Source organism: Leguminivora glycinivorella, chromosome 19 (assembly GCF_023078275.1).
Source record: "Leguminivora glycinivorella isolate SPB_JAAS2020 chromosome 19, LegGlyc_1.1, whole genome shotgun sequence".
Lineage (NCBI taxonomy): Eukaryota > Metazoa > Arthropoda > Insecta > Lepidoptera > Tortricidae > Leguminivora > Leguminivora glycinivorella.
In genome coordinates, this window is record NC_062989.1 from 4,532,346 (window position 1) to 4,550,823 (window position 18,478).

The 18,478-nt window shown below is 37.7% G+C and overlaps 2 protein-coding genes across 2 annotated transcripts; both read right to left on the bottom strand.

Moving 5' to 3' along the window:
• Positions 1 to 282: 282 nt before the first annotated feature.
• LOC125236731 lies at positions 283 to 8,466 on the bottom strand. The gene is made up of 3 exons (XM_048143651.1): positions 7,752 to 8,466; positions 6,234 to 6,441; positions 283 to 309 (listed from the first exon to the last, which is right to left on the bottom strand). Exons 1-3 carry the CDS (start codon positions 8,216 to 8,218, stop codon positions 283 to 285), a joined length of 702 nt encoding a protein of 233 aa, XP_047999608.1. The 5' UTR covers positions 8,219 to 8,466.
• An 8,012-nt stretch (positions 8,467 to 16,478) lies between these two features.
• On the bottom strand, positions 16,479 to 18,038 carry LOC125236732 (adenosine deaminase 2-like). Its single transcript, XM_048143652.1, has one exon. It carries the CDS (start codon positions 17,970 to 17,972, stop codon positions 16,479 to 16,481), a length of 1,494 nt encoding a protein of 497 aa, XP_047999609.1. The 5' UTR covers positions 17,973 to 18,038.
• Between the last annotated feature and the right edge of the window lie 440 nt (positions 18,039 to 18,478).

The window sequence follows — 18,478 nt, forward strand, 5'->3', positions numbered from 1 at the left end:
TTAAGCGTTTTCTGAATGAATAAATATATGTAAGTATAAGTTTAGTAAAACGTCCCATTTTCGGTTCTAGTTACGGAGCTACGGGCAGTTTAGTGAAATATGGCAAAACCTACCGAAAATCGGTTTTCAATAACTGATTAATCAGACTCTGTACTGTAAAGTTATTATTTTGATGCCGGTGCATAAATGTCAAATTTAAGCACCTTTTCAGGGCCTCAAAGTTTAGTGCCGACCGAGTTCTTGTAAATAAATTATTTAATACCAAATATACAAGTAAAACATTTACGAGGGGTGATGTTGATTGAACTCCTGAAATAATACACATTAAAATGTAAAAATTACATGTTTATTTTAATAACGTACAAAAACAATTGCCACAATACTTAGCCTAATTTATATTTACACATCAGTATCACATACCTAATAAATAAATAATTAACTTACACAATCTCAGATCTAAAGCAGATCTTTTATGCTTAGGCGTCTACACTTTAATAGTATTTTATGCAACTGGTGGTTAAAAGAGGTCAAAAAAGGTGAGTGTCGTGGGTAACAATTTGAGGCGAAGCCGAAAATTGTTAATAAAGACGCCACGAGCATTTTTTGACTCAGTTAAACACCGTTGCATACAATACTTTTTCTACAACCAAGCACTTATTTTGAAAGAAAATTATAAATCAACAAATACCTACTTTCAGTCATCTTAGTTATCTAGTGGACCGCCTACCATTTTGAATATGCAGTTTGAGTGCAAACATGAAAATAAAACTGTCTATGGTATGGTTCTTTTAAGCCTGGCCACTAAGACGAATCGAGCCGAGTTCAATCGAGTTCTCATACATTTGAATGCGATTCGACGCGTCGCCAATGAACGCAGCAGAAAACGAAGGAGTCTCGACTCTGCGAATTGGTTTGTTAAGTTGGTAGCAATGTATTTACTGAACTGTAACAGCTATATCGTGCTACTTCTACTAAATGTTTTCAGGGTATAGACTAGATAGACTTGTCCTGACATCTTTTATGTAGGGTTTTTAAGTTCTATGCACGACCTTGTAACTCACGAATAACAGTACGGGAGTAGAAAAAAGGTTTAAGTAGGTCAATGTCAACGTTGTTTTTCGTTTACTGAAAGCATCAGCCTAAACTGATTCAAAAACAGGCAAATATAATATTTGAGTCACTTTGATTAATCTACTTTACCCTCTGAGGAAAAATGTACCCTATTCCATTTTCCTAGTAGGTACAGTTAACCAATTGGAACCCTAGGCTACTGTAGAACTATGTCATAGTGACGTTATAAGAAATCAGATTGTAAGAAATCTCTTACTGCTTGTCATTTTGACATGGTTGTAGAGTGGCCTAAGGTTACTTTAAATTATAAAATTTGACTCATCCGTTTAGAAAACACGTTAAGTAAAATGCCTTTCTCATCACTACTCTTCGTTTAAATCAACTTTTACGCACATCATCTTACACTTATACGCAACATTTTCTTTCATGGGTTCTTCTAACGCTACAACTTTTTCTAATCGTTCGGAGGCGGATGGTGCCATTTCACCAGCTCTCGCTCGTCCGGTCTGCCCCAACTTACCGACAGGTTTTTTACTCTTTAATGCTTCCGTTAATTTTGTCAACAAAGGACTTATAGGCTTCTGCTGACTGGGGTTACTCGCTCGGCCTAAAGTTTTTGGAGTTGTTTTTAAAATTGGCTTAGGCGTAGACTGGGACTTAAGTTTTGATACAGGGGATAATCTCGACATTCCTGTTTTGATAGGTTTGCTACTTGGCTTCGCAGATTTTGCCTTTGAAGGAGTTCGAAGAGTTGGTTTGGTTTTGCTCGGAGATGTTAAAGGTTCGCCTAATCTCTTCGGAGCGGTTCTCGCTTCTTCCTTCCCATGCCAGGGAGTCGGTTGCCGTACAAGTGGTTTAGGTTTTAAACGTTTATTGGCAGATACTTTAGGTTTTGCAGTCGTTGGAGAGTCTTTGGATTTACCAAGAAGACTTGGACGTTGTGTTGTAGTAGTACCAAAAGTGATTGTTACTTTGTTTTTTGTTAAAGGTTTTAATTTTGGCAGAACTGGCTTCTTCAGACCGTGCAAGCCTTTGATTGGCTTCTTAGAGGTCAGTGACGGAGTCGGGCGTTCGACACGGGATGGGGTTGGCGAGCTCGCCGCCGAAGACATTCTAAAGGATTTAGATTGGCTGCTGTCTCTGCCTTTTGAATCCCGCATAGAATTCGGTTTTGCTGTTTCTATTCTAGCTTTTGTTACAGTAGAAGCTATTTTAGGTTGTTTTCTTTGTGAAGCACCTGTCGGTTGCTTAGTTTGCAACATTGGTCTTGCTTGTTGCATTAGGCTTGCGCTTCTAGAACTCATGGGTAATGGTATCGCAAATAGTTCGAAATTCCTATTTCCAGGAGGTGACAAAACTGATCCAAGTCTTGCAGGATCTGTGATTTCATTGTGAATTGATTCGAGCCGATCATTTAAATCCGTATGTATGGCAAATAACTTGTCGTTAAGATCTGCGTGATGATCAGTTAATGTCTGGATCACGTCATTTGGGTGGGGAAGTGGTGGTAAGTCTTTGATGGGACTATTTTTGAGGGTCGCTTTTAATGTTTTCTGTAAGTCTTTTGCAACCTGGTCTGCATGTGGTGTCAAGTTGATTGGGCTGCTGGCTTTTAATACTTGTTTGAAAGTGTCTCGTCCTGTAGAAGCTATTGGCGAATTCAACAAATGTTGTGCATGTTTCTGTACAGTTGCACTTATATCAGAGAAAGTTGGTGCGTTCAAAGAATTTTGAATAGTTTTCATAGTATTCTGAGTTTGAGATCGTAGATTATCAACGACTGTATCTATTGAAGTACTTGGCTGCAAGGTACTTTTAAGAATTTGTTGTCTGCTGCTAGCTATGGGAGAGTTCAACACTTGTGCACTTTTTGCAATAGATGTGCTAATATCAGATAGTGAGGGGGTATTTAAAGATTGTTGAATATTCTTCAATGTGTTTTGGGTATGTGATCTAAGATTACCTGCCACTTCGTCTATAGTGGGAACAGACTGCATAGTACTTCCTAATAAATTTCTTGTGGGGGTTACAGCAGCAGATTTTAAAATATTTTGAGTGCCTTTGTTGACGGAATCACTTATGTCACTCAGTCTTGACGATGACGTGTCTAATGTTTGCTTTATGTTCTTAAATGCATTTACAGATTGAGCTTTAAGATTATCGACTGCAGCATCTAAGGAACTTTTCGGTGATTTTAACATACTATTTGTATTTTTTAGAACATCATTAGCAACTCTTGGAGAATTTAATGTATTGTGTAGATTTTGCGTTTGTGATCTTAGATTGTCTACAACACAATCGATTTGTGAAGGAGATTGTAGAGTTTTTTGCAGGTTGCTTCTGCCGGTGGCTAACAAATTGTTTGCATTCGTCAATACATTATTGTGTACTTCGGCTAAAGCTGAAGGATTGAGCGTTTCATGAATACTTTTTACAGTGTCTTCCGCATGAGACTTAATTCTCTCGGCCAAGTTCCCCACTACATGATTTGCTTGCAAAGTTGGGCTTTTAGGTAAATTCAATAAATTCAATGCATTTTTATGCATGGTTGAAGTTATGTCGGCTAAGGTTGGGTTACTATTCAATGCACCACGTGACGATACAAATTCCGCATTTTTATTAGACTTTACTTTAGATTTACTCGTTTTCTGATTTTTCTGTGGCCCTATGGTCAAAGTAGTGCCAACAAGTCCACCATTATTGCCTAAGGTTGAAGCCAAGTTCAATGGTTTCAAATCTAGCGACTTGGGGACGGCTAATTTAGCTCTATATCTATTTAAATTCAACCCTGGCAGATCTGGTGAGTTTGGGCTAGATCCTAATAATGATGGAAGGGGTTTCAACTGTATGATATCTAAGTTAATGTCCTCTAATGGCTTCAAAGGTGACAAAATAGAAACAGGATCGTAAGAACTAGGACTAGCAGATTGTACAGTGTTAACATCTGAAGCAAAATCTTCTGAGTCAAATTCAGAAGAATCGTCGTCGTCATTCGCTGTTCTAGCTAAACCGTTTAAAATTTCAGAGACTCGTGTTCTAATGTCACCTAAAGTAGGAATATTAGTATTTAAACCAGTCAAATCTGGGGTTGCTAAGGGAAAACTAGGAGTCCTAAATATGTTGAAGTCGTTTGTATTTATCAATGGTGCCGGTTGTACAATGCTTTGACGCAATTTTGTTCCGAAGTCATTAAGGTGATCTACTATAGATTTAGAATTGGGTCGAAGTATATTGATAATTGGTCCTCTTGTTAATGAGGTCGGTCGCAGAATATCCATAATTGGGTCACTTGCCAACGTTTCTAAATCGTTTTCAGTATTTATATTATCTATAGAATTACTATTTTCAACTTTTGCTTGTTTAGGTGTCTCAAGTAGATCGCTTGGGCATAATGACTTGTCTGCTTTATTGATATCGTCAATATTCTGTTTTGCGTTCATACCAAGGAGATTTTCCATTTCACTTTCACTGGCTTCTTCTGATACGGATTTATCTTCCTTTGATTCCAAAAACTCTTCGTTTTGTTCTGGGGCTCTCTGCTCATGATTTTCACTTGCCAATAAAATAGAATCAGACATATTTTGAAGATCTTGAAAACTGACTGCTTCCTCTGATGCGCTATCATCCTGTAATCCTTCTTCGAGATGATTATCAAATGTAGGAGAAACGAATGTTGATTCTTCGTTAGAGATTAGATCTATATTTTCTTCAGAAATAGTTTCTTGATTTCGTGTTTCCACAAAGTTTTCCTGAGGAGATATCTCTTCAACGTTGAGTTTTATACTATCAAGTGCATTCCTGTTGCTTTTTTGCAGAGCTTCCAATTTGTCAACAACACTTCGTCTAATTTCTTCTAGTGTTTTAAGGGGATGAAGTGTTACTGGAACAGAATTACTTCTATCTTCTGTTTCGTTTATTTCGGTTAAGTCAACGGAACCAGGAGGAACATCACTAATATCTTCTTGAGAGATTATTTGGATATCACTCTCGTTTTCTTGAACAAGCGTTTTTGTATCATCTATAATTTGGAAATCTTCAGAATCATTAACTTCTTCATCTGGAATAATGTCGCTACTCTTTAAATGTACATCTTCTGTGCTAGTTAAAATATCTGTACTTTTAGCTATTAAGTCATCGGTTTGTTCATTGCCAGTTTCAGTCGTTTCAGTACTAGAATCTAGCAGCGAATCCTCTAACTGCTCCATATCAATCCCTACTGACTTAGTGTCAGTTTCTGGTTTTAGTCTCACACAGTTATCATCCGATGGACTTGGGACAGCGTCTAAAATCTCCGTAGTTACCGATTTTCTTTTTGGTATAACTTGTATATTAGCTGACTTGGCTTTATTTAATTTGTTTAAGACAGATGCGATTTTAGATGGTTTAGTTGGTAGTTTTACAGGTTCTCTTGCCTCCGCTTTTTGTTGTGGAAATAAGTTAAGGCTTGGTATATTAATTTTTGTTTTTGGTTTCTTATTCATAACATCTAATGGAACCAATTCTACGTCCCTTAGTTTAAGCAGATTTTTGAGTGGAAAAGATAACCCAGGTTTTTCATCATTATTTCGACCAAATAGAGACTGTAATGGACCTCTATTTTGTGCGCTCTTCTCAGCTATCGTTTCTTTCTTAATTGATGGAGATGTGTTGCAATCTAAATCAGTTTGACTATCTGATTGACGATTAATATCATTTTCAGCCGATAAATCATTATTCTCCTCAAAAATTTCACTACTAGTTAGATCATTCAACGAGTTTGCTCTGGCACCTGATTCATCAATTTCATTACGATTACTCCCAGTCTTAATCCCCAAGTTCGCACCACTTAGTATATTTTTAATATTATCATTTATTATTTTCGGGTCTAAACTGAGCAAATTAGGTTTTGATTTTAATTTAATTCCAGTAAAAGGTGTATTAGGATTATCATCTGCTCTGACGACGCTTTCATGAACATTACTCGCGGCGACACCACTGTCACGTTGTCGGTGAAGCATACCATTTGGTAAAGGTAGATTTAGTATGTCTGCCAAACCTTTACTTGGGGCTCTATAACTGAGAGAATTCCTAGGATTACCTACAAGGGAATGTATACACCTAGTTTCTTGTACGTGAGACGCTTCGGGTGTAGCATCACTGTCATCTATGTCTCTGGGACTTACGATTACGGTGACTACGTTCCTGGCTTCCTCGGGGGTGCCGTCGATGAGGTCAGCTAGGGACGTCACGTCGGCAGCCGCTCTAGCAGCATCTCTCTGGAGGGCGTCTCTGTATTCTTCATCTGTGGCCTCGCGAAGAGTCTCCAGAACTGACGAGGCGAGACCGACTTCTGGGTGCAGAAGCGGTTTTGATTCCTCCTTGGGGTCTGGCCTGCAAAATTAAATAAAATAAATATTATAGGGCATTCTTACACAGATTGACTGGGTAAGCTCAAAAAAGCTTGTGTTGTGGGTACTCAGATAGCGATATACATAAATATACAAATTTTTATTGTATAACATAGAAAACAGAAACACCCGTGATTGAGGAACAAATATCCGTGCTGTATGTATATGTGATAAAAAAATAGAGTTGATTATGCACTACTCTAGTTTGTAATAATTTGGCAGCATCATAATAAACCACACCGTTCAAAAATCAGCAGTCAGAAATGAATCTTGCCCATCTTTAGCAAAAGTCGTCTCGTTGTTTAAACTTTTTTTTATGAAAAAAATAATAATAATTCGAGAACATCTTTCAGTGTTTGCTACAATGAAACCATCTGCTAATGTTCAATCACATTGAGAAGTGACAATCATCACGGTGACCAAGATAAAGTATCAACAATCAAGGTCAGTCAGTCAAGGTGCACTACCTAGTAGAGGGTAGAGGGGGTAAAGGTAGACGTCGCAGCGTTTATAGGGACGCCACTGAGTATTTATGACTGCTGGAAGGGTGCAAACTGATTAGACTTACCTCATGATATTCCCAAAAGAACGGAGGGGGGTAAAACTAGAAGCTGCGCCATCTGTACCCCGCGCAGGGGGGTAAAGGTAGACGCTGCGCCATCCATGCCCTGTGTCAGGGGGGTGAAAGACGCGACTAGGGCAACACAGCTTTAAGGTCATTTGCATCAAACCGTCTCGATTCGGGACTCCCGAATTTAACGTTTACATTTTTTTTTGTATGCGATCTTTCATAGACTTCTGCTGCATTACGTTGACATACATACATACATACAATCACGCCTGTTTCCCAGAGGGGTAGGCAGAGATCACGGATTTCCATTTACTACGATCCTGACAAATCACTTTCGCTTCATACACTTTCATAACGTTTCTCATACACACGTTTCTCATTACGTTGACGTGCTTGTTAATTGTTAACTGTGGATGATGCAACTGGCCCTTAGCACAGTATAATAAAGAGTAACTATCGTACAGTATGGCCACTCCCGCTCCCCGCTGAAAGTGCCGCCCACCCCCTCTCGGTTACCTCACAGTTACCGCCTGTCAGAAACGCGAACAGTCAACCTGTCATATCTCACTCATACAAGCGTAGTACGCGTTCACCTACACGAGCTTAGAATGTGTGTTAGGAACGCGCCTCTTTCATATATTTGATCGCTAGTGTCCGAGATGTGCCCTTAGTGTGTATTTTAATAGCTTTGCATCCTATTGATTTGTAATCCGATAACTTACCTCATGACATTCCCAAAAGGACGGACCGCGTGAGGAAAGAAGAGCGATGCGGCGCCCTCGGAGTCGGCGTCGCGAGCGCGGCACGGGCAGTCGTCCACGCCGTCAGCACCGCGCGCCAGGGGGGTAAAACTAGACGCTGCGCCATCCATGCCCCGCGCCAGGGGGGTAAAGGTAGATGCGGCGCCCTCCATGCGCCGCGCCAGGGGGGTGAAAGACGCGACGTCCATAGGGACACCAGTGACGCCGGGAGGACACGGGCAACACATCCTAGTCTGTGTTTCAGTGGCGTTGTTGTCATCTTGTGCGAATATCTGGTGGAGAGAAGTTGGTGTTAACATCGTGTTAATAAGCTTCGAGGAATTCGAAATAATAACGTGGAACGTGTGTGTAAATAATGAATTTAATAAATGAATGAATGTGCTCGAAGTAAATAATAGTAAATCAATATTACTTATAAGTAAGGACATTTTAAAAGGAAGTAAAGTTATTGTTTAACCGCTCGTCCTAATAATACTTGTACACGGGCAGATGAACGAACCCAGTTAGTACCAATACCACGAGCATAGCGAGTGGTTTGAAAAGTGTAATCTTCCGTGGCAAAATTGTTTATTACCTACAATACAACTACACGAGGAAATAAAAAACTTAATAAGACCACTCCCGATTAACTCAGCTTTCAGACAAAAAATAACTAAATCAAAATCGGTTCATCCGTTCGAGAGCTACGATGCCACAGACAGACACACACACAGACAGACAGACAAACAGACAAACAGACAGACAGACAGACAGACAGACATACACACAGACAGACACGTCAAACTTATAAATAACACCCCTTCGTTTTTGCGTCGGGGGTTAAAAATTGTAGCAGAGTGACGTTTATGAACGCACTCTTTAAATGTCATATCTGTGGCTGTCACTTTTGACAGCTCTCTTGCTAGCCAGCCACGGTGACGCATGGATGTCGCACAAAACACCTAAATGTACTAATATTAATTAAGTTAAGAAATTCTAAAAATAAATACCAGTTTTCCACCATCAAGTGTTTTAATCAAGAATACTATAATACGTTGATCTCAATGATAAGATTTAGATAACCCTAAAGTTCCTGTTAACATAGTATTTATTGTAGTAGTTCTGTGTAACATTCTCTAAATGTAACTCACTGTATTGATAAGTAGCTTTACCAAACTTATATGTCAGTTATGTATAACATTAACTTGTAATTTGATATATTATGATAGAGTGTGGCTAATGAAATATTGCCCTAACTTTTGGCGGGAAATTCAAAAAATGTAGGGCTGGTCACACTTGGTATAGTAGGAGATATAGTTTTGATACTAGAAAATATTTTTGTTTTCTGTGCACACTTATATTGAAAATCAATAGAAATTGCTAATAAATGTACAGAAATTTGACAAAATCTGTTAGCATTTGACGTATTAACCTAAAAGTTTTACGATGGTTATTGGCATTTAAATATTAATAATTAACGTGTATTACAAGTAGTAATGGGGAATGGATGAAAAAATTAAAAATGCCTGTTAGTATGTCTCACCGCAGTTTAAATTAGACTACTATGCCAAATTTCAACTCCAACTTACAACATTTGCATTTGCTTGTTTGCTCACAGGCAAGACAGAGGCCGAAATAGGTAAAACTCCTAAGTCACAATAAAAAAAATACTCATATGAATATTTACATATTTAACTAACCATGACTCATTTGCTATAGTCGAAATCGGACTCTAAATATTCTGCTTCCATGTTGTTGGAGTAGTTTGAGTTGTCATCAAAGTCACTCAGCAAATACTCCGGCTGCGAATATATAGCCCGAGCCCTCTCAGACATGAGAGGAGGCCTGTGCCCAGCAGTGGAACGTATATAGGCTAAATTATATTATTAATTATTTTATTTTATATATTTTATATCAAATTACTACTGACCAGTCACTTCACTGATTTCTTCTAAATATTGGTTTTTCGTAAGTAAGTCGTTACGTTCCAATATTTTTATTTTATTAATGATTTCCAGAGCTTCGAGTTTCTCTTTGTCTTTACACTCTTTTCCTGTTTATGAGATTTAAGTTTTATTATATTCACATACTTAATCAAAGTTATAGGCAAATGTTAGAACTAGTACTTAAAGTATCAAAATATTAATAGATCACCAACCTACTATATTGTTTACGACTTGTAAACATTGCAGTTTTTCATTATATGCCGCTTCACGTCGACTTCGCTCTTGGTTGTAATTATTTATTAGCTTAAACAGCAAATTGCGGACCTCGCTTGGTATCGTCATTGTTATAATATTTAAGATTTACCCTTAATAACCCGCGAACAATTTGAATAAGTGACATAAATTGACAGCAGACTTTTAGCCTTTTTTTTTAAACCATAGACAATTGGTGATACCACAAGGAAATATCTGTCAACAATATTTGGCTAGCCAGACTCTACAAAGTTTACTTGGCTTGCCAAGATTGAAATTGTAATTATGTATAACTTTAACTTCTTATGATAAATGTAGTTAACTGTACTTAGAGTACTTCATCTTTGCAAAATCACATCGTAGTTCTGTATAATTGATCTTCTTTCAAAAAGGGGATGATGTAGCAGAGTGACGTTTATGAACGCACTCTTTAAATGTCATATCTGTGGCTGTCACTTTTGACAGCTCTCTTGCTAGCCACTCTAGCCAGCCACGGTGACGCATGGATGTCGCACAAAACACCTAAATGTACTAATATTAATTAAGTTAAGAAATTCTAAAAATAAATACCAGTTTTCCACCATCAAGTGTTTTAATCAAGAATACTACAAAAATAACTACAAGTAAAAAAGCAAATATAAACACAAAAAATATATAAATATAAACAAAAAAAAGGTTATTTATTTATTTAAAAAAATTGCGTCTGAAAGACGTATTGTTACCTACTCGTGATATTATGAAACGAAATTAATTTTATTCCGGGAATGCCGGGATAACGCAAGGAGGATGATGATGAGATTATTATAAAATGTGAGTGTGTTTAGTAAAACGTCCAACTTTGTCGGTTACAATTAAGGCGAGATTTACTTGTATCTTTATATGAATATACTGACAAAGTGGCTTTATAGCAATCGACAAAGTAGGACGTTTTCTCGTGCACACTCACAAATTTACTTCACTTTAATAACTGTACCTATAGGTATACCATATTTTCCTTCGATTACAAATCCGTAATATTAAACTTAACATTTTAAACACAATTTTTTATCCAAAGTTGTCCTGCTCGGCTCGACAAACCCCAACTCACCCCTCTCCCGTCCCTACACACCCCGTTCGTAACACCAAATCACCCCCTACGTGACCCTGTGCGTTTTCACATTATCCGATCCAATATCGAATGTAGGATGGATTTCAAAGGAAGAAATCAAAGATGGCGGCTTATGTAAGGAATATCGGTCGTACATCCAATATCGGATCGGATAATTAGCCGCCTTTACACAGACGTTCTATCACGCGTGATACAGCAATCGCGTGTGAATGTATGCGCGTGTAAAGATGGCGTGAGGGGAAGGGAAAGACCGCGCGATTGCGTTCGCTGGAGCGGGCGCCATCGCGCGGTTAAGGTTCATGACATTTGTTTTCTCCTATCAGGGGGGTTACCATGACGTACTAAAGACGTTCAGTTTAGGTTGAGAGAGAGGGACGGAGCTATGTAACTGCTATAGCTGTGTCCCTTTCTCTCAACCTAAACTGAACGTCTTTAGTACGTCATGGTAACCCCCCAGATGCGTAGCCGAATGGCACAAACGCTCACGAAACGAAATGCTAGTAGATATATATCTCTATCGCAGACTACCTTTCACGGCGTTTCGTTTTCGTTTCGCGTCGGAGAAATGCCATCGATTCTGAGGAATCGCGTAAAAAATACCCATGTTACAAAAAAATTGGGGTGGACAACTTTGAAAATAATAGCCCAAATACTCCCTCTAATAGTAAAAATAATAACAGAAGACTACTCACATTATCTATTATCGCCAGACTTAAAACCAAAACTGCCCTCCACCACATTTTTCCTTCGCCGTCACATGGAGACTCCCAACTGAAACTTTCTTATCTAATATTTCCCTTATAAATCTTATAACATTCGGTCAATTATCTGAAGTAATCTGTAGAGATAGCCTATAGATAGTGATACGCAGCGGTAGACACGGTATGTGTGACCGATAGGGTGGACGTGACAAAAACGCTGAATCGGCAAAGATAGTGTCTAGTTATCTGGGTTAGCAATGCCTTGCGGCTTTGACTGTGACCTGGGTCATAGGATGATGCCGGATGCAATAATTAATAGTGTAACCAAGAACGATTTAATACTGGACTGACAAAGCTAATACAAAAAAGCGTATACCCCTGAAATGTGTGGGCCTTTTAGGCTTAAAACTAGATGGCGCTGTTCGCAGCCTGAAGTGGCCAAAATCATATTTTCCCCAAATATTTTTGCGTGTTTTTATGTTTTATAAGAACAAATGACATTTCTTTATTTTAAAATCATGATATCACGTCAATGCACATTTAAAAAAAATGTAGGCATCATCCAGTGTAGTTATGATAGTATTTAATAGGTGGCGCTAAAAAATGGAGGTACGATTCTTAGTATGAAGTATGTAAATCCTATATATAATCCTTGGTGTAACTAAAGACGGTCAAGCAGATATTGTCACTAAAAGTGCGGCAAATTTAAAAAATATACTTAGAGCTCACCTGTCAATTCACAATTGTATTCATAAAGCACGTGGATTCCTTAACCTTGACGTTGGCGGATTCATCAACGAGCCATAACATTTAAAAAATGAAAATGTCCCCTACATTTTCGAAGGTTTTACGTCCATAGAATCCATCCATCCGTCCATTAATTTCCCGCCTTTTTTTAGTAACACGATTTACTTCACCATCTATATGTCATATATTTAAGTAATTATATTTACCTCTAGTCCTAGATCAATGGTGGGCAAAGTGTACGGATGCTATCCGACCCTCCACCGGTCCCTCAAAAGAGTGTGTGCTGATATAGCCAGCTGCACTGTAAGTATTTAAGAAAGCATTTTTGATGTAAATGGCCCTCCTCTAAAATTACTTCAAATGTTGGCTGGGAAAAAGTTTGCCCACGACTAGAATCGTCCCACGATAAGTTTGCAACGATTTTCACACCCTCGCCAGTGCAGATGTTATTTTAAACGTCAAACTTTGGTGAAATTATGACGTTTACTTAACCCTTGCAGAGGCGGGGCTATTAAAATCTATGCAGACTTATCGTGGGACGATTCTAGCGACTGTTCTAGATTATTGAGACGACAGGGGATGTCACGGTTATCCTAAACGAAGCTCAAATTTTCCCCTTTGACTGATATAATTATAGATAGTATTTTAAGTGATTTGGCATTGGCACTTGTTGCCTTTCAAATGCTGAATAATCATAATCAAAGAAATTATAGTAAACTGTGGTAATTCAGCATTTAAAACTACGTAAGTAAAATACCTACTATAATGCACAATACATATTTATTGCACATGTAAGAACACATTATCTATTATTAGTGTTAATACAATAATATAGGTTTAGGTACCTATAGTTAGCGCTCAAGTAGGTACCAAATGTGTTCTCGACTTTAAGTAATAATTATTTCCTGTAGACATTAATAGTTATAGTGTATTAAAGCTTAATTTTCCGATGAAACCCCACGGATTATGACAACGACGTTTACTCGATTTCTCAAGTAAGATAATTACCTACATCTTTCATAAAATCATTAGGTGTCATCAGAGTTATACATAGGTACACTACGAGCTATAAGAGATTACCTACTCGTTGCATTTTGTTTGGGTAAGTAGGTAAAGTATTATCTATCTACCTAGGCTATCTAGAAAATATGCGTAAGTTAGCAGTTTAAATTCAGGAAACTCGCAAAGGAGGTGGTGAGTTATTCCATTTTTGCAGCAACGTAATTGAAACCCCTAGTAGGTACCTGAAAAAACAATTCTGACCGAAGAATGCTAAGTTTTGTGCAAAAAGGTAATAAAAGTTCATGAGCAAGCAATCTGATCTTGTTTTTCTTAACATAACTACCTGCGTCATCTTTAAAACATTTACTCAGTTGATAAAACAAATTGCAAGTCATGTCATTTCCATTTAATTTGGTGATTTGTTTTCATTTTCTTCCCAATCACTGGATACACAGGAGTGACAGAGAGGTACCTATAAACAATTAAAAATAAGCAAAATTTACGAAATAATGATATTGATGACTGACTTCTTTGTTTCCCATTTATTTGATGAATATAACAGCGAATGTTTACTTAGACACTTGTACGTACATAATTGTTTACCTATAGTTTGTAGTATGTATAATATGATGTTAAATTGTAGGTAATATGCTTTAAATCAATGAATGGATTTTATTATTTTTCCCCTCACTAGCTCGGAAACACGTGTTTTGTCATTTAATACCAGCGGGTAAAAACGCATTTTATCCACTAGTGGGTAAAGTAATTTGACCTTGAATAAAGTTATATTAACTGTAAATTTAAATAGATATCATACACGAAAGAAAAAACGACAGGGCCCACTGGTGGCCGAGCCGGGAATCGAACCCGGGTCTTCAGCTTACGTGGCTAACGTCCTCACCACTAGACCACCCGCCCGCCGTGGTACCCGACGAAATTTCTCTAGTGTATGTTATCTCTGATAAGGCTAGACGCCTTTGACCAACTCTAAGGGCGAGCAATTAGTGCTTGCACCTCCTATACCAATCCTTTGCAGGATTACGATATAGCGAGAGAGATGGTGCTGCCATCTATACAACTAGGGAACAAATCAAATTATTTTATTGAATATTTTTCGGTTTGTTCTTTTTTCAAGTAGTCACACTACTATTGGCTACGTGCACGACAATTACGCTCACTACCATGTAAACTTGAAGTGGAAAATGTAAAAAAATGACATGTAAACAAACATTATATTTTAACGATTTTTCGTTAATTTTAAATAAATCGAATAACAAGAGCTACTATTTCAAGTGTAATTTAGGTAGATAGATTATAAAGACATGGATATAATACCAAAAATCAGTTTCCAAAGCATTACTCACGGTATAAACTTCCAACCCTAGACTACAGAAAGAGTCAATAAATTGGTGCTGGCAGGGCATATAAAGAATCTTGAAGAACATAGGAGTAATGGTACAAGTTCTTCGAGCTAGTGATATGGTATTCGCTAAACCTCCGTCCCGTTAATGCCATATAAAACAAATCTAAACGTAAGTACCTAGTCATGTCCGCGGCCGCAGAAATATCCGACACGGGCCTATTCCCAGGCTAGGCCTGAATCTTTAAGCATAATCTTTTACGGTAGGAAAAATACTAACAGCGTATTGAACAATATTAGGTAAACAAAGCTTAAATATAATTTATTATAATGTTTTGTTTTGACATGTCACTTACGTTTTCTTTTCACCGTAGCTATCCATTTAGTTCTTTGATCCAATTTCCAGTGTGCTCTAAGAAACGCGTAGAACGTGCAACGACTATTTATGCCATTATTTTTACAATTAACAACGAAACAACAACATTGATGCCCCATATCAAACATTAGACATTGTATTATATTTTATGAGTTTTGATAGATGACAACCACAATCAGTGTCGATTTTGACCACCGCAAGCACTGCGATCGCTTTGCTTACCCCCTCCATGCACTTCGCACGAAGCCAATATATAAATTATAAATTTAAATAGATATCATACACGAAACTACCTGCTTTAAAATTGATAAAAGTAGGTGAATCTAGTAATAAAGATGATTTACCACCTGTGTAACTACTGGAAGCAGTGATAAACGCATTTTTTGCGTTGTAGTTTCTTCGCTATAGTGAGGGGAAAAGTTTTGTGTTACACTCGGGTGAAAATGTATTTTACTTCTCGTGTGTTAAAAAACTCGCAAATTCAGGATTCTATTCTCGAACCACTCGCTTCGCTCGTGGTTCAACTATAGAATCCTTTCACTTGCTCGTTTTTCAATTCCACACTCGGCGTTAAAATACAACTTTGCCCCATTGTATTAACAAATAACTATTTCACCACACCAACTTACTTACTTAAAGGCTTACTTTGCTATTCGAAAACAAACTTCAAACTTCAAACTTTTTATTTTGCAAGAATACACGTAAATACATAATAGGTCTTAAAACTATTAGGGAAGTGTCAGTGTATTCGACCAACAGGCATGCAAAAATACTTAAACAGATTAAAAATTGAAGTTATAAAATGTCAAAATGCAATTTGATGGCAAAATTGCATTTTATCCACAAGAGTGCAAAGTAATTTCATACAAATTTTAACTTGATATCTTGATCTGGCTGGTCGAATTTACCTAATAAATGATGATTTTGAATCAAAAATATTGAATAAATTGATAGATTTGATTTAGTTTGATGTTTTATACTTAGTCAGTATTTTGTTCGTGTTGGTGTGGTGAAAATTTTTGTGTTTCACTCGGGGGCAAAGTTTGTTTAACCTTTGTGCCTTGATACCCTCGCAACGCTCAAGATTCCACTTCTCGAACCACTCGCTACGCTCGTGGTTCAATATTGGAATCTTTCGCTTGCTCGGATATCAATATTGGCACGTGCGGTTAAACAACCACGCCCCCTTGTAAAACAAATAACTATATCACCTCTGTTTAGGGTATTTCGTCCTCGTAGTTTATAAACTCTATCCATTTCTTCTCAAAAGTCTCGAACAATTTCTCTTTCCTCTGAGTGTTTAACGAACTGTACTTTATAGAATTCATCGCCAGCTGCTTCAGCATCCTCAGATCTGCCTTTTGACTGGCGATGGCCATGAAGGCAACATAGACGTCGTCAGTCGCAGGCCTCGCGCCCCACACGCCGGGGTCGTCGCTCGACAGCACCACGGGTAGACCCAGCACCAAATATACAGCCAGTGGATGACTACGCAAGTCTTTAACTAATGATAACACAGAGTTTGATATCACATTCACTTCTAGAGCTATGTCCTTTTCCCAAACTAGCTTAATCAGTTCTGGATGCTTGAACAAGGCGGTTCCGTGACCAATTCTTTTAGTTCCCAACAATATAGCATCAAATAGATTTTCGTCCACCGGCGTCCCGAACTGATTAGTTTCACCTGCATGGAAAAAATAGTCTATTTCACCTTTTGATTTTAATAGTACTGGTAAATAATCCTTTAGAGTTTTCCCTTTATCTTCTTGGCCAACAAGATCGAAGCCAGCAAACACATCAGGTAGGGTCTGTTTTACATTCCGAGCAAAATTGAGGTCTTTTTCAACTTTCTCTATATTTACTTTTCTAAAAGAAGCCAGAATAAGTTTTAATCCAGCAAAGTCAGGGTTGGCTAACATGAATTTACTTGCTACCTGATCATACAACGATACCATATAAAGATCGTCGTGTATTGTCCCATTCAGCTCGTAAAGAGGGTTTAATCCTATTCTGATCTCGACGTATAAAATATTGTCATCATATAAATTTTGCAATGATTGATAAATCATTTTTTCGCGCACTGGTCGGTACTCAATCAGAGATGAGATTGCATCGACAATATGTTCAAATTCTTCCCACACCCTGTTTTCATCAGTTAAATCGTCCTCGGGACCTAAAGTTAGGCGCTCTTTTAGCGTCTTATCAAATTGAGTAACATTTGCATGTTTCTTTCTAAGTTCTTTCAGTAGACTCCACTGGTAGGAGCAATTGCGTTTTGGATTTTGTTTCGAGAAATAAAAGTCTAAGTAGTTTTCCGTTAGACAGATGTATAAATGATCTTCATACGTCAGCTTTAATAAGTCATCTGGGTCCAGCATGAGCGAGCTGTGGACGTGAAGCGATGCTCCTTTGGGCATCCTTCGGATCATCTCATATGACTTGGAGCGCCTCATAGCATCCCTGTACTTGAAAAACGACCCAGAAAAGTCCAAGTAATGCGTATTGTTCGGTGAGTTATCTAAATCCATATTTTTGCATTTCATCAGTTTGTCATTTACGCGTAATTTTTTCTCCGAAAGGACCAATTTCTGTCCTAGAGTAATTTGTGAATCCACTTCCATTGTCCTTGCCCTTTCCGCCATGTACTTAGCGATGTCTTCCGCAGCGATTTGATCAAACAAAAGCCAAAACAAAACACTAATTGTGATCATTTTCGTAGCAAATCTTGAAAGGATAAGTACCTAGTTACTTAGTACATGGAATTATAATAATTTAAACTACTAAGAAGTGATTCGATGTTCTTAGCTGCAAACACTGTTCTGAGGAAATTCCATCTTCGATGTTTATACTTACTATTTGTTTTATCCTTCCTCCTATTGTCATACAACTAAGCTGCAACGTATAGTGACTATTATTTATTAGTTACACAGCTATTGAAATCTCATAGGTACCTAACGTCTACGTTAATTAGAACCAGCATTTTATGGTCATACAAATTTATTATTACTTATTTTTATTAGAACTGTTAAAAGAGACTGAAATAGTTATTTGTTTTACAAGGAGAGTTTTTGTTTAAACGCTAGGTACTTTTTTATTCCTGAAATTCTAAACGACGATAAGTTCAGTACCGTTCCAGTTTATGAGTGCATTTTATTCTAATTTACCGCTTTTTTCTAGTGGCGGTAATAGCTTGACAGACTATAAGTATAATCCTGAT

Coding starts and splice junctions, on each gene's coding strand:
- LOC125236731 (XM_048143651.1), bottom strand. CDS start 8,218: ATGTCCTTACTTATAAGTAATATTGATTTACTATTATTTACTTCGAGC. Junction 6,442..7,751: donor CCTTTTGGGAATGTCATGAG/GTAAGTTATCGG, acceptor TTAATTTTGCAG/GCCAGACCCCAAGGAGGAAT. Junction 310..6,233: donor GGAACGTAGTCACCGTAATC/GTAAGTCCCAGA, acceptor GTATTATTTCAG/GAGTTCAATCAACATCACCC.
- LOC125236732 (XM_048143652.1), bottom strand. CDS start 17,972: ATGATCACAATTAGTGTTTTGTTTTGGCTTTTGTTTGATCAAATCGCT.